The following is a 17119-nucleotide window of genomic DNA, read 5'->3' on the forward strand; positions in this document are numbered from 1 at the left end:
AAAAAAAAACAAAAAAAAAAATCAATATAAAAAGTGAGACACTTAAAGCCTTGCACCAACACAGTTGTTTGCAGATTTTTTATACTGCCCCATGTTCCGAGCCGCGGTTCCTGCCATATATGGAAAATTGCCGAACACAACAATTAATATTGGCATTCACACAAAAGATAGATATATGACAGCTAAATACAGTATTTATTTCTAAACCCTAATTTCATAAAGTCTCGCTCTCGCTCTCGCTCTCGCTCTCGCTCATCGTCATCATCGTGGTCGTCAAGAAATAGCCTCTCTCATCCGCAGCGTCTTATAGTATTTTCTCGATAACTCGATGGTGTTACAGTAAATCCAGGGGCTGCACGTGTAGGGCTGAGATAAGACGCAGAGGAGAGGCACGTGCTAATTAACAGCTGGAGAGGTGACGGTTTAAGGATGTCAACGTCACGGAAAGGGAATAAGTTGGCGTTAACGGTGTTTGTCGGGTGTGTGTCGGGTTTGTTAGCCGACTTGAAACTCTATAAGATCATTTGTTAGCTCAGCATTTGTTTTTATGCAAAAGTTTATCCTAAGTTGTAATCTCTAAAACTTCTCTTTCCTCATCGTTTTTGTGGGAGATTCTCTGCTGGAGACTCTTGCAAGGTGAGATGATGAACCTGCGTTTTCTTTGAACGTTGATTCAGTTTTATCAAATACAAGTTATTCAGCGTTAATCACTATGTTTTCTTGTTCTCTGTTGTTGGTTACTCTGTTTTTCTCTCTGTTATTCGTGAATATTGATTCCCGTTATCAGATGGAATCCCTGTTACCCCCAGCCACCAGACAAACCAGAAGTAAGATCTATCCCTTGCTAGAACTTGTTTATGAGAGATCTGGATCTAATAGTTTGCGCGCGTATATATACTTTTTTGTTGTTGTCTATGATCATCTGGATTAGATTTCATCTGAGCGGTCTAACTTATTTGCATTGTCGACGATCTGATTTTTTCCGTAATTGCTTGATTCGTTTTCCGTTTCCCGTTTTGTTAGGGCGTAAAACATGTGTGATATTGGACATGGAAGATTACACCATCCCTGCTGGTCTCTCTCTTAATTTGATCTATCAGAAAATCCAGAATGCATTGTTTGACTCCGGTTATCGTAGGACGGAGGTCTGGGCTTGGGTTAATACATGGTCGGATGAAATGTGGGACGAATTTATGGGCACCGGATTTCGTGTCTTTCCGCAAACCGAAGGTGAAGAAGAACCCTCTCTTTCTCTCATTTTTCTTTTTAAATAATCTATCAATCTCTCTATTGATTATTAAAGCTAGTACTATTCATTCTTTCAGTGGTTCAAAAGAAGAGACTGGAAATGATTATGGTGGACCTTCTTTTCTGGTTATCGGAAAGTTCAAATGTGCTCATACTTTCAAAAAACCACGAAAACATCGAGCAAAACCACTTGTTCTCCCGTTTTTGTAAAGTTTTGGAAGACAGAGATTGCTATTTGGCCTCCGCAAAGCCTGAGGCATTTATAAACGAAAGCACAATTGTAGAGAGATCATACTACTTATTCAGCTGATCCTAGAGTTTTTCGAATCAACTTGGAAGGCCTCAAATATGAATATGGTGGTGGTGATCTTTTTTTACTTGAAGGTAGTGTGAATCAAAGAAATTACTTCTAGTCTTGAGTGGCTTTGTGGGTAGAATACTTCTGATTACCTCTCGGCTTCTTTGTTTCCCTTGACTATTTTTGTAGACCTATGGAATCCTCCGAATCTTTTGGTGAAATAGTCAACTTTTTGTGTATCTTTGAGTTCCAGGATCACATATTTTTATAAATCCTAGTATTCTACAGGATCTTTTGAATACCACTAAAACAAGGCTCCCACAAATGAACATGGCAATCAATATCACCTCCTCCAGTCGCTAGATACCGGCCATCAGAGCTAACCGCTAGTGTTTAGGGATTGTTTGCTATACCTTTCATTCCAACATTCCTCGAATTTCAACCCGTGAGACCTCAAACCTTACTCGCTTGGCCATTTGTACTCTTCGCTTAATTTTACCAGAAGATACATCCCAATGCAGGATAGTACCGTCTTTTAAAACTGATGAGAACCCTCGTGAATCGTCATCTGATAGAGCTACTGCTGTAAGCCTGTAACAGACTCTTTGTGTTTGACAATAAATAACACGAAACTCATCAGTCATCACTACTCCGTGCTTCTTGAAAACTGTATTGGTAAAGTTGTGAATATGTTTGCAATATTGTGGATTGTTTGTCCACCACAATATATTCTCCGAGCTTTTGGCAAGAGATGAGATTGGAAGATGGAGGAGAAGAAGAGATAAAATTAATAGGGAGGGATAAGAATTTAACTTTGATTAAGTACTTGAAGGACTTGGTATGCTCATGCAAATGTTGGTAACCTCCTTCTTTGACGGATTTTGCAAGTCTTTGTATTAAAATTTAATTAAAAATCATCTGATGGTTTTTGTTAGGATTTAATATGATCCCAATACTAAAGACCCATCGAATCCTCTCACTTAAATCAAGAAAGAAAAGTTTGTTTTCTTCGAGAATTATTGTTATTTGATGACGCATATACTCTTCATTGAATTTCTGTGTAGCTTATATATAAAGGAAAGATGAAGACTGCTGAATTAAATCCTATAAACTAATTGAGCAAAGGAAGGTTAAAAGCATAAACTTAAGCACCGGTTCATAATATAAGCTACGGTCCAAACTTACATTATTTAAATATTTTACGTTTTAAGAAAAGTCCTACGAGTTATTCATATTCCATCCCATCCTAGAAGTTGATGTGTGAAGATGGATTCTAGAAGAACTTGGAGCATGAATTTAAGAAGTATAATTGTGGGCGAGAAGTGGGTAAGTGATCCTTGATTTTTTTTTAAGTCCGTATGTGAACTCGAAGACATATAAAATGATAACAAATAGTCTTGCATATGCATTTCAATTACAGTATAAATTATCTTTACCTATTTTTTAAAAATGTTATAATGTTTACACGGTTAAACTAGTAATATTGTTGATATGTAGGGGTTGCTTGGAAATAGTTAATTTTTGATTTCAACCAATACTTGTTCATATTTATTTTACTTTTGCAGGTTAATTTCAGGTTAATTAAGAAGGTGGTTTAAGTTTAAGTGGCGGACTAGCCCTGGGCATATTAACCGAACCCGAAACCCGAATCCGAACCCGAACCAACTTGGGCATATTAACCGAATCCGAACCCGACCTGAACTAGGGGTTTGGTTCGGGTTTGGGAAGTATGTAAAATCCGATCGATTGTAATGTATCTAAGGTTCGGATACCCGATCGGGTTCGGGTATTACCCGAAACCCGAAGTAAAACCCAATTAACCCGAACATATATACATACATATCCGAACATATATACATATATTCTAAATCCCTAAATCCCTAATCTTTACTTTATTCTTTCTCTTTTATTGCAGAGTCTGTTCGATTTCCTATCTTAAATATATATATATATATATATATATATATATATATATATATATANTTCTGAAACTTCACGGAGGAAATCAAAGGTTTGTCTTCTTTCTCTTCATCTTCAAAATTGGGATTTTGTTTTTGTAGCTCTTTGTATCTTAATTGTAAAACTGAATCAGTTGTATTGTTGTTATTTATACCAATGATTGCGAAGTTTAGCTGAAAATATTTTGATAGAATTTACTATGAGTTTTGTGGCTTTGTACGGGTGTTATCGGATTGTTCTTGATTGGTATCATTGTGGTCTATTTTTGTGTGTAAATGTCTAAGTAAATCAAATAGAAGTTGTAGTTATAAGCTGAGGGTTGTTCAGAGATACTATGACTTATGCTAATCACGACCATCTTATCTTTCTTGTTGCCATGATTTTTAACGTTCTTTGAATCTAACCAAGTCCTATTGATATCTTATTTTTTGTTTCACCTGTTGAGCATTTCGTAGCCCTCTTCTCTGGTCTATTGTTTGTCACCTTTTTTAGCCGCATTATGTTGTTGAGAAATGAATTTACCCATTCACAACGGCTATTATGGTTAAACTCTATTATCCTTGACTGATAATGATGATGCATTAGTGTACTTTTAATTCTTTAGCTCTTTGTTTTCTATAAGTTTGTTTAGCTCATTGTTATGGATTCCTAGAAGTTTGTTTATGTCTCTGTTTGTTTAGCTATCTATTTATATTTTAACTATCTGTTTACGTCTCTGAGTTTTGTTTTAGTTTGAACAAGCAATACAAATTAGTTCTTAAAGTGTTACTTATGATTTTGCAGATGGATTCATCATCTCCAACTTTTAATGATGACGAGAGAGATATACACGAAGAAGAAGAGTTTCTAACACCCGAGTCTAATCGAAGGAGCAAAAAGAAATAGACTCGTAATAGCGGATCAGAGTCTGAGCAGCCTGAGTCTAAGACCCAAAAGACTCTCAACCCAAGATCAAATGTATGGCAACATTTCAGAAGATTGAAGGACAATCGTGACAAATGTAACTGCAACTATTGTGGAAAGGAATTCAGCTGTCCAACAAAATTAGGGACAAAAACCTTGTGGAATCATCTAAAAATATGCAAGGCATATTTGGCATGGGAAGACTGTCAAAATCCATCTGAAGGTTAACAGGTTATTAGTAAAGATGGGAGTTTACAATCTGGAAAAGTGTCTGAGCATATTTTTAGAGAAGCTTTGAATGAAATGGTGGTGATAGGAGAGTTACCATTGTCATTTGTAGAATGTGCGGCAATGAAACATTTTTGCAACAAGGTTCCACTTCTATCTTCTTAGATGGCTTGTTAGTAACCTGATTTTAATACATGATTCTAATCAATGTTTTTGCTTATGTAATCCACTTAGGTGAACTTGTACAAGCCGCATTCAAGAAGGACAGCAGGAAGAGACATAGTAAAGCTACTCTTAAAAAATGGTTTCTCACAACCAAGCAAAGAGTCTCACTCACAACTGATATATGGGTTTCCTCTGTAACTGGTACGGTTTTTGTAAATCAAATTGCAATATATTCTGATTAATGTTTCTACTCAATTAGTGAAGATGTTTATCAATGTTACATTTTTTTATTCACAAGTTCAAGTTATATGGTTATAATTGTCCACTACATTGATAAGAATTGGCGTCTAAAGAAGCTAATTATAGGATTCAAGCATGTCGAAGATCACAGAGGTAAAACAATCGCCAATACACTGCTGAAATGTCTAGCTGCATGGGGGATAGAAAGGTTGTTTACTATTACTGTTGATAATGCAACAACTAATACTAGTGCTTTGAGTCAGTTTCAGTCTGCTTTCTCTTTAGTTAGTGAGGATTCTCTGGTTTTGGGTGGAGATTTTATGCATATGAGATGCGCTGGACATATTATTAACTTGATAGTGAAGGATGGACTAACTAAGATTGATTCAAGTGTGACTGCAATCCGCAATGGAATCTCATATGTTAGAGGAGGACCAAATAGGAGGAAGTCATTTCAGCTGAGAGTAGATTTTGGTAAGTTTTCAAAAGGAAGTTTGCCACTAGATGTCTGCACTAGATGGAATTCGACATTTTTGATGTTGAATAGGGCGTTAAAGTTCAAAGGAGCATTTGATAGGACGGAGTTTGAAGATAAGCTGTATTATGATCATTTCTTAGAGACTGAGAATGGAGTGAAAAGGATTGGACCTCCTCAGAGAGATGATTGGCGTAAGGTTGAAAGGTTAGTGAAGTTTCTCCAAGTTTCTACCATGCGACATTGGTTGTATATGCATCTACGACTATGAATGCATACAAGTGTTATGGTGAGATAGTTAACATAGCAATCAAGCTTCAATTGCTTTGTCATAGTTCTGATAATGACGTGAAAGTAAATGCACAAAAGATGTTTGACAAATTCGACAAGTACTAGGATGGCATGAAGAACATCAACAAGATGTTGGTACTTGTTAGTGTTTTTGATCCAAGAAAGAAGATGCAGTATGCAAATTTTTTTTTTGAGGAGCTATATGGGGAAAAGAGTATAACAGCTACGTCTTTATATGATTCAGTTTTGAGCATCCTTCGTGATATGTATAAAGAATATAGTACAAGATACGATGCAGGAGCAAATGAGGAACTTTTTCATTCACAGTCTTCAACTCAGAGTACTCAAGATAGACAAACAGACCGAGTATTTGACTCCATGGAGGATGAGTTTGATGGATACAACCCAGTGGACCATAAGTATAATACATTGCTTAGAAAGATTGGAGTTAGAAACACAAATGAGTTGGATACTTATCTCAGGGAAGAAGTTGAGAACCCTGAATTGATAATGGGAATTGAGTATGATGTACTCTCTTGGTGGAAAGTCAACAGTGGCAAGTATCCTATTTTATCTCAGATGGCTAGGGGTTTATTTGCTATGCAAGTGTCTTCAGTTGCTTCTGAAAGTGCTTTTAGCACTAGTGGAAGGATAATAAACTCATATAGAAGTTGTCTCACACACTATATGGTGGAGATTTTGATGTGTACAGAACATTGGCTCAAACAAGACCTTAAGTTTGAAGATATTGCGCTTACAAATGCTCAAATTTTTGCTGAGTTTGAGTTTGAGGATGGGCTTGAAAGAGGTTTGTTTATAATCTTACTTAATGATTACTATTTTAAGTTTTTGGTGTTAATATAAACTTATCTCTCAATGCTTGTAATTGTTTTTTTTTTCAGAGTTTGAAAGTGATTCAGATGGACCTTAAGTTACTCACATGCCAAAGGGAAGATGCAAAAGAGAAGTGAACCAAAGAATGAAAGAAGTTGTTTTGGAAGATTTCAAGTTGATTTTCTCTTTAATTTCGAATACTTGAACTTCTCAATTGTTTGTAGAATGTTTTAGAAGACTTGAATTTCTTTTTTCTTTTGCTTTGAACATTTGACATTGCATTTAAGTCACCTTTGTAATCATTTGACATTGCATTGCTTTGAACATTGACATTGCATTGCTTTGAACATGATCGGGTTTTGATCGGGTTTTGGACAATCCGATCGGGTTCTTCGGGTTTCGGATATACCCGAACCCAAAGGAACCCGATCCAATAGTATATAAAACCCGATCAGGTACTATAGGTGTAAACCCAAAAACCCAAAAACCCGAGAACCTGAACACGATCGGGTTCGGAAACCCGAATGCCCAGGCCTATGACAGACTTAGCAGAAATTTTTACCGGGGTAAAAAAAATGTAAACAGATGAAATAGGGGGAAAAAAAAATATCTACTTATATAGGAGAATCGTACTTGGATTTTGGGGTATTAACATGGAAAAAAAAACTAGTGTTGCTGTTAAAACTTTAGGAATTTACATATAAATTTTGTTTTTTATAATTTAACGTGGGTCAGTTGAACCCCTTCCTCTGAGTTGGTCCGTCGGTGGGTTTAACTAACCCATACAACACTAATGTTTGTCGAAAATAAATGATCGAATGTATAAACTAGACCTTAGTTGTCAACTTGTCATGCATGTTTTGGATGATGTATTTAGTTGTTTATATATGTTTTATAATTTATGATTATAATAAAAACATATATATTTTTAATCTACTTAAAGTTTATTATACCTAATGTAAAACTTTCTAACATCATAAAACTCAAAAAGTATTACTTATAATTAAGTATTTTCAATTAATTTAACCAATTTTTTGTGTTTACGTAACATATTACACATATTGTCTAATATAAAAATTTAAATCAATTAAAAAAATAAGCAAAACATATGTAAATATAAGCAAAACATAAGTAAAATATTTCTATGTATGTGTTTTATAATTAAAAAAAAAAAATAGACTCTCATATATCATATCATCTCTTCATTTCTTATCACATTAGCATTTTGTTAGTCGGAAATAAATTTGTCATGCATATTTTGATGCAAACATGAAAAATCTATTAACATGTTGAAAAATTTAAACAAAGCCAAAAGGCATTACAATCTGTGAGAGAACCATACTAAACCAAATGAAGAATCTGATAACTATAATTAATAAAAATGGAAAGCAAAAGCCGATATCTTTAAAAGCCAAACCACACTATGATCTAAAGTTGTAGAACCAGAATTCTCAGCAACAACACCACCTTCCTCAGCTTTCTGCAACATAATCTTCTCCTTCAATGTTGCCTTTAGCTGTATCATACGTTGCATGCAACCCAAACTAGACGTAATATTAGTAGAATACCTGTCCAGATTGCAAACCTAACGAAAGATTTGACATCGATGGAGCCCAGAAGAAAGATATTAATAGCGATCGAAGCTGAAGGCAACCACGGGACCAAAGGAACACCCCAAACTTTTGGAGCCCTAGCTTGCGGTACAAGAAATTGTATCCTAACTGTAGACAAAAACCATATCGGAACCGAAACGCAATACCCAGTCCAATATTTCTTTTCCAAGGCCCAATATACAGCAATCACAATCACATATCTTATTATATAAAATTTAAATTTGATGTTAAAATTATTAATGTCAAAATTACTCATTAATAAGATCATCACACATGTCAAATATATTGATTAGATGTTGACATGTGTCAAAAAAATTTTTTTTAATAAACATCTAATTATATTTACAGAATTTTACATGTTTATCTTTTTAAAAAATTATTTTTCTAAATCCAAAAGGAAAATTAACAAAATCAATATATTTTCCATTGTATGCTAATTATATTATATGTGCGTTCTCAATAAAATTTGACATGTGTAAGCAAACATTTAATTCATCAAGCATGTATATTAATCAATAAATAATGAATAACAAAGTTAAAAAGAATAACATAAGTTATTTAACATAATTTTAGTCGGATATAAATTGTATTTATCGTTGTAATATAAAGTTTTACTGTAAATAAGTACACAAAATCTTGAAAGAATAATGAACTTTAAAAAACAATTCAATACATGATGTGTATTAGTATAGTTTTACTTGTTTTATTTTAAAAATTTAATGCATGTAGTAATATGAGAAACCTGAAGAAAAAAAATAGAAAAAATGAGTTTGTAGGAATGAATATTTGGTTAATTGATGAAAATTGACAAAAGTATTACTTATGAAATTATGACATATAGAAGAATAAAATTTAGACATTTTTGGATTTCCAAAAATTTTGTGGATGTTAACTGATTTTTTTACTGATTATTTTTATGGTCAAATTTAAAATACTAACCAATATACATACTATCTCATATGATGCTCATATTATTTTTTTTTATTAAAATTTTAACTCTTATACATGAAGAAGTGAATTATGGTTTTACGATGATATAAATAGTTAAATATGATTACTAAACTGAATATCTAACGATGAAATTTATTTTACAATATTTTTTTAATATTAATATGTATCATTTTAAAAATTATTTAAGAATATTAGTAATTTTTTAAATGTTTGATTATATAATTTCAACACATGTATTTTTGTAATGCATATGTCAAAACATAAGAGAATTTGAAATAAATTATAATTTGTTGGAATGAATCTTCAGCTATTTGATGAGAATGTCTCTATAACTTTATCTATGTTTTTATTTTACAAATTTCACTCATTTAAAATTAATTAAGACGTGAGTTAAAAATTAGTACTTATGAGATAACAACATAACAAATATATCTTAAATCATTTTGATTCAGTTTTTTTTTGTGAATTTTTATTTGTATTCTCAATTCTTACTAAGATATAGTTTGATATGATGTATTAATTGTGTTTGATATAAATTCTATCCATTAAGATGAAATGTGTAATTAAACTTAAAATATGGTTTATTACGATGGTATAAATATTTAAATTGTACTCTCTGTCCTTTAAGAGTTTTTGGTAAAAGCACAAAGATTAAAAAACAATAAATATTATATCATTTATAACTTTCAACCAATAGGAAAATATATTGCATAGTTGAAATAGTAATAAATTGTTATATTAATAAATATTATACATAGAAATTTGAGAAAAAAATTATAAAATACAGCAAAAAAAGTCTTAAAACTCTTTTTTTTCTTTTTGTCAACCATTGGGCCACAACTGGCCGGCCCATTAGCCAAATTCCTACATTCGTAGTAGCCGGGACTCGATCCCGGGTGTGATAGTGCCTTCTACAAATTGACTTACCTCCTGCCACTGCACTAAGGTCACTTCACAAAAAGTCTTAAAACTCTTATATAATGGAACTGTGATAGTGTTAAAATGAAATATGAGAGGTTTATATTCAATATTAAAATTTTACAAGATAAAATCTAAAAATATGTATATTACTACTTAATTGTTCCTGATAATGTTTTTAAATTTTTACCCACGTAATAACGCGGGCCTTATCTAATGTAAATATAAACAAAATATGTAAAATATTTTTATGTAAAACATTTTTATGCATTTTTATAATAAAAAAATAAAATAGACTCTCATATATCATATCATCTCTTCGTTTTTTTTTATCAAATTAGCATTTTGTTAGTCGGAAATAAATTTGTCATGCATGTTTTGATGCAAATTTGAAAAATCTATTAACATATTGAGAAACTTAAACAAGCCAAAAGACATTATAATCTGAGAGAGAACCCTAATTAACCAGATGAAGAATCTGACAACTAAGAAAACTGAGCCAAAGCCAACATTTTTTAAAAAACAACTAGTGATCTAAAGCTGTAGAACCAGAATTATCAGCAACAACACCACCTTCCTCAGCTTCCTGCAACGCCATCTTCTCCTTCAACGTCGCCTTAGCTGTATCATACGTCGCGTGCAACCCAAACAAGACGTAATATACAAGCAGAATACCTGTCCAGATTGCAAACCTAATAAAAGATTTGACATCGATCGAACCAAGAAGAAATATATTAATAGCGATCGAAGCTGAAGGCAACCACGGGACCAAAGGAACACCCCAAACTTTCTGAGCCCTAGCTTGCGGTACAAGAAATTTCATCCCAGCTGTAGACAAAAACCATATCGGAGCCGAAACGCAATATCCAATCCAATCTTCTTTTTCCAAGGCCCAATATACAGCAGTTGCGGTTGAGGACGCAAGAATCAAACCTAAGAACACCAAAAACTTGTTACGGTCACGAGAAGATGTTTCTCCGGTGACGTAATATCTTCTGACGAGAAGAGCCACAGCAACGAACATGAAGATGAAAAGTGTCGAAACAGACAAGAGATCGGCTAAAATTCTCAGTTTTGTGAAGAAGGCTATGAGAGCTGTCGCTGCGAGCATTACCACGGTAGCGTTAATCGGTGTTCCGGTCTTTGCGTTGACTTGAGCTAGCCATGGAGGCATCATATGGGTCCGGGCTATGTGCGTCATGTACCTAGCTTGACCAATGGCTCCAACTAACAAAACCGTCGTCATACCTGCACATTTCAAAGGTTAGTTCAATGTGGCATAAACCAATATATTTTGCTTAAAATAATGCTTAGGAATGTGAGTTTATATAAAATCAAATATAAACATAAACTCAAACCCAAATACATAATCAAGGCCAAAATCGTTGTTATACCTTTAAGGGCACCAAAAGCGACAATGTACTTAGCCCAATCCCATCCAACATCCGAAAATGCAACCGAGAATGGCGCATCCGGATCAATCTGGCTATACGGTTCCATAAGACACAACGTAACCGCCATGAGACAATAACAAACCGTAGTAACCACCATCGATCCAACAAGACCAATCGGGATATCTCTCCCCGGATTCTTGGTCTCCTCAGCCATCGTGGAAACCGCATCGAATCCGATATACGCAAAGAAAAGAACCGCTGCGGACTTAAACACTCCTCTAACGCCATAGGGAGTGAAGTCGCTGTAGTTTTTCAGGTCGGCTTTAGTCAAACCGGCGATGACAACAAAGAGAATCACGACCATGTGGATTATAGAAGCGATGTAATTGAATCTTGAGGATCCTTTTGTGCCAAGGACTGCTAAAACGCAAATGATGACGCAAACTCCAACGGCGATTGGATCTAAGTGGCTATAGTCTTCGCCAAGACGGGGAACTATGACGCGGAAGTCGTCAGGTTTATGATTCAAAAGAGTGGCGAAGTAAGAGGTCCATGATCGAGCCACGGCAGCTCCGCCGACTACGTATTCGAGGATTATGTTTCCGGCGGCGATGAATGCCATGAAGTCCCCTAGCTCCACTCTTAAGTAAGCGAAAGAACCGCCTAAATATACATTTGACGACAATGGTTATGTAACGTCGGTAGTAAATACGTTAGTGTGTACTTAAAATATTTTTTTGGTTATTCTTTAATTATAAACCCGTATATAGACAGAAAAAAAACACAAATTTTAAACTGTTGTAATGAATGTGGAAATAATATTATATATTTGTGTGTAAGTTAAGTCTTACTAGGAGACTTCGGCCAGAAATAAAATTGTGATAAAAATTGATATATTATTACCGACCAAAAACTATTACTCTCTCTCCGGTTTTATTTATTTGTTAGAATTTTACGCAAATTAAAAAATGGTATAAATTAACAAGTTTAATCTCACATATAATTTATTATTTTATTTATTGTGTTAGTTTTATAAAATTATATTTGGAATTTTATTGTAAAAGTTATATTGAAAAATGAGAATGACAAGTAATATAAACAATAAAATCTCTCTATAATGACAAATAATAAAAACAAGAGGGAGTATTACTTTTGAAGCCAAAACGAAAATCTAATTACTGGCGACAAATTTGCCCCTTTTTGTGAACAATGTAAGTTAGCTTAGACTGTATTCATTAGTTATTTTTAGAGAATGTCTAAAATGTTTTTTTAATAATTAATTTTAAGGTTATTTAATTATGAATATCTCCAAAATGTGTAAAAGTGTTTCTAATTAGACACTTCAAAACATTTTTGCACACACTAAAGACACTTATAATTAAATAGTATTAAATTAATTCTAAAAAGAATGTTTAAACATTCACCAAAAATAAGCAATAAACATGGTCTTAAGTAACTATCAACTCAAATATTATGATATGATAATCAATCATCCGATTGGACAATTTTGTGATTTTTTGTCAACAAGATAAATATTTTTTTTGGCTTTCTTATAGATCAAATTAATAATAATAACACTATACGATAGATAGATAAGTGCAGCACGTGTATGTGACCGACCCTATGAAGTCAACTAATTAACTGACCCCGGCGATTGCGTCAGGCCACGATAGTTGAAAACTCAATACAGGATAATATACTGTTTACGTTCTATAAAGAATACAAGCATAGTAGGTGCAAGCATGTCCTTTCATCTAAAAGTTTGTACCTATTTTATCACAGTAAGACAAACGAAACAACGTAACTATATTCCTATGCGTTCAAAAGTATTAAAGAGCATAGTGTATGGTTGACTCTATTCTCTATGTACATAAATAGTATACTTTTATCGGTCTACGGTGAATGAAAGTGACTGTCCAACTGATACAGGATCTTCTGAAATTGTATATTAAAAACGTCTCTTTCGTTACTAAACCACTACAATAGAGACATCCCAGAAATATGGGACAAAACTTAATTTATGCCGAATCAAAAAAGAAAAAGATTTAACTTGCCGGGAAAATGATTGAATCAAGATTTTAGTAATACTTTTTTTATCGACGAAGTTTGTCAAAAATGGTACGTCTGCGATGCATCTATTAACCAGATACGCAACATTTTTATATTCCCTGATTATGATTCGCAGATTTAGATCTGTTAATATGCGTTTTGGTTCAAAGGTGTAAAACTAAATTTTAAACTTGTTAAAAAATTTATGTTTCTTATCCTAATTATTCAAAATTTTATATCTAAATCAAAAACTTGAACAAGAATATATAAAATAAGATAGTATTTTTTAATTACCAGCGACGGGAATCTCAACGGCGAACTCGGTGTAACAAAACACGGAGAGCATGGCGGAGACACCGGAGACGGCGTAAGACAACACAACGGCAGGACCGGAATATTCACGTGCTTCAAGTCCGGTGAGAACGAATATACCTGAGCCAATGACAGCACCGATACCAAACCACATCAGATCCCACCACGTCAACGTTTTCTTCATCTCGTGACCACTACGAGCCTTTATCTCGTTGATCTCGTCGGTGTCGAGTGAACGAGTGGTAATACGATCCAAGAACCTACTAGGTGTTTCTTTAAGTGCCTTAAAATAATTCCCTATGCTTTGGAACGATTCCTCCGGTAAGAAATCATCTTTTGTGCATGAACAGCCTCGCCTACGTAGGCCAGCGTCACCACCTTGTTCCGATGCCATTCTTTTTTTTTAACTTTTTTTTTTTGGTTTGGATAAACAAGAAATTATTACGATCCAGATTCTGATTCAGATTCAGAATCTGAGATCGGTTTTGTAATACAAGTTTACAATGAATGGAGACTAGAAACTTGGGAAAATACAGAGAGAGTATATGAAATTGAAAAGCGTATGATTTTGTTTTAATTTTTTTTTTGTAAGTAACAGATAAACAGATAAATTTGGGATCTTAAAGTCTGCCTTACTTATAGTAATAGTAGGTATCCTTTGACGTTTCTGTAAACATTATCTTTGTGTAATTAGCTGGAATTACGATACCGAGAAATTAAATATGGAATTAGAACCTTAAATAATAGAATCAATCCATGAGATTTTTGTGTATTATGAGGTGACTAGTTGGTCAGTAGTTGCATTCTTTGACATTTTTAAATTTTAATACAAAGAACGAATTGTCAAAAAAATACATATATACATAAATCGAATTATGTCAAAAAAAAATAAGAAAAGAAAACTAGTTTGGTTTGAATTTCACACACCAAAAACTTACCGCAATTGCTCCTCTTTGCCTCAAGAAAGACATTGGATTCATCTATTTTTTTAATGTTTATTTTGTTTTAATACTGATTTTCTCAATTTTATATTAAACGATGTCAGTCCAAGAACTGTGATACTTATCTGAGTTATCTTTTTACCTCCAATAACCCATTTAACAAAAGGAAAAGATCATGCCTCTTGTGTGTGTTATGCGAATTTAAAGAGCATTGTTATGCCTCTTGTGTGTGTTGTGTGTGTTATTGGAACTGAAAATAATTGGGAGAAGTGGGAGCTAAAGAAGAACTTAAAACTTGACTTTGCAAAAGTTTACATAAGTTGATTAAATATTACTATTACAACAAGATATTATATTCGAATCATGTTTAGGAAGTAATTCATATGAGAATCATACCATTAATTAAATCAATATATTATATTTGAAACCAAAGTTTAGGATATTTTTCTCCAACCCTAAATCTTTTTCTCCCACGATCAAAAGAACGAAGATTGAGAGTATTGTCACTAAGGCTCACTGGCTCTATTATGGTTCGATTTGAATTTCTCTTATTTCATTTGCGTCAGCTCCTACACACGTATCAATGATTCCTTTTTTTTTTGTGTGTGTGTGTGTGTGTGTCAACGCACATGTATAACACATATGCGTATGTGATGCATAACACATATGCATATGTGTTAGTATATCCGACAAGACACTAATTAAACATTAATAATCCTTGTCATCCATACGTATCTTGATTCGCTTACATATGGACAGTATTACTGTTTCAGGTCAACCGTAGTAGTGACCAGTAATATAATTAGAAGTCAAACTATAAGTTATTTCACTACCAATATAATTTTTTTATTAAAGTCATAAGATTAATTTACATGAAATTTCCTTATCAAAATAACATTTTCCCCTTATAACTATATTGTAATAATATGAACTATGATCTATTGATTATAATAGTAAGACTATTCATTCTTTCAGTGGTTCAAGAGAAGAGACTGACAATGATTTTAGTGGACCTTCTTTTCTGGTTATCGGAAAGTTCAAATGTGCCATACTCTCAAAAGACCACCTGAAAACATCGAGCAAAACCACATGTTCTCCCGTTTTCGTAAAGTTTTGGAAGACAGAGGTTGCTGTGTTGTCTTAGCAAAGCCTGACACACTCATAAACCTAAGCATCATTGACGAGGAAAAAAGCGGCATACTCAGAGTCTACTCCTACTGATCTGATCCCAGTGAATGAAGCTTTACTTTGTTTGTTACAATGCGTAAATATTATACTATTATTGTGTTGACCTGTAGTATTATTGTTCACTCCAACGCCCATCTTCACCTCCTAATAAGAAAGAGTAAATGCATTAGACAAGATGATGATGATGATATCTAAGTACTGCTCATGAGTCACCTGCTGCATGCCAGTTTACACAATAATATTAAATATGTTGGAAATTGATGTGAATATTATCATCTTTTTATAAATTTTACAAAAAGCAGAAGCATATACAATCTTAAGTCATGCAAATGCAGCAGGCATCCTCCACTGTGATTGTTGTTGAACCATGACGACGCATGTGATCCTTAATTATGAGAACATCTTCTGCTTCTTATTGTCAAGACGTTGTGAGGTACCGCTAGGGCCATCGAATAGGCTAGTCAAAAACCATGTTGAGCTTTCACTAGGAAGAAGGTCCCATTCTGGATCAGATTGGGATAAGAGAATAGCCTGACCTCTGCCATACAGACCTCCGAGACGATAACCCATGTCGTCTCCGATGTTTTTTGCCAGCACAATTATATTTGTCAGTTTAGGATTTTCATGTGCCCACAACATCAATTCCACAAACATGGTACAAATTCTCTCATCTTTACCATCTGGAGGAAAAAAAAAGTATATCAACGGAGATCTAGATTACATATATGTGTAAGAGGAGATTAGAAAAAAGGGTTAAAGGCAGTGAAGATTCACCATGGGGATCGGATTTGATGATGAACCCAGCATCCTCATATTTACGTCGCAATTCATCATCATCCGGAACGTAAGCCTGGATTGAAACCTCTTCATGACAACCCTGCTTCTTGATAGACTCTTTGATATTCAGATAAAACGAAGCAGGATCAATACCATCTGGGATTGGGTAATCCTCTACATCCCAAAACACACATGTCTTACGACCTGCGAGAGAAAATTTCACAAACAGAGAGACCACGAATCCGATTAGATGCGCTATCAACATATATAGGCCAGGTAGTAACAATTTCGATCAAAAGATATATATAGAGGGAGATCTTTACCAGCGTGAAGTA

The 17119-nt window shown here is 33.8% G+C and overlaps 3 protein-coding genes across 5 annotated transcripts; 1 reads left to right on the top strand and 2 right to left on the bottom strand.

Moving 5' to 3' along the window:
• On the top strand, window positions 532-3276 carry LOC104722948. Of its 3 annotated transcripts, none has more exons than XR_757263.2 (4): window positions 532-636; window positions 1024-1230; window positions 1326-2872; window positions 3112-3276. XR_757263.2 is itself a non-coding variant. In XM_010441214.2 (4 exons), the coding sequence occupies exons 2-4, from the start codon at window positions 788-790 to the stop codon at window positions 1556-1558; spliced, it is 480 nt and encodes a 159-aa protein (XP_010439516.1). In that variant the 5' UTR covers window positions 535-636; the 3' UTR covers window positions 1559-1818. The 3 variants fall into 3 exon arrangements, 2 of the variants coding, with proteins under 2 accessions (XP_010439516.1, XP_019087835.1); XM_010441214.2 differs by lacking the exon at window positions 3112-3276 and adding an exon at window positions 788-827 and having other exon boundaries at window positions 535-636; window positions 1326-1818; XM_019232290.1 differs by lacking the exon at window positions 3112-3276 and having other exon boundaries at window positions 535-827; window positions 1326-1818.
• Window positions 10513-14483, bottom strand: LOC104722949 (cationic amino acid transporter 1). The gene is made up of 3 exons (XM_010441215.2): window positions 13861-14483; window positions 11518-12180; window positions 10513-11371 (listed from the first exon to the last, which is right to left on the bottom strand). Exons 1-3 carry the CDS (start codon window positions 14270-14272, stop codon window positions 10650-10652), a joined length of 1797 nt encoding a protein of 598 aa, XP_010439517.1. The 5' UTR covers window positions 14273-14483; the 3' UTR covers window positions 10513-10649.
• On the bottom strand, window positions 16249-16988 carry LOC109127501 (the record flags this gene model as incomplete). The annotated part of the gene is given in 2 exon segments (XM_019232377.1): window positions 16249-16687; window positions 16782-16988. Coding segments are annotated over 2 exon segments (497 nt in total), but the record flags the coding sequence as incomplete, so codon positions are not given.

The sequence above is a fragment of the Camelina sativa genome, chromosome 11 (assembly GCF_000633955.1).
Source record: "Camelina sativa cultivar DH55 chromosome 11, Cs, whole genome shotgun sequence".
NCBI lineage: Eukaryota > Viridiplantae > Streptophyta > Magnoliopsida > Brassicales > Brassicaceae > Camelina > Camelina sativa.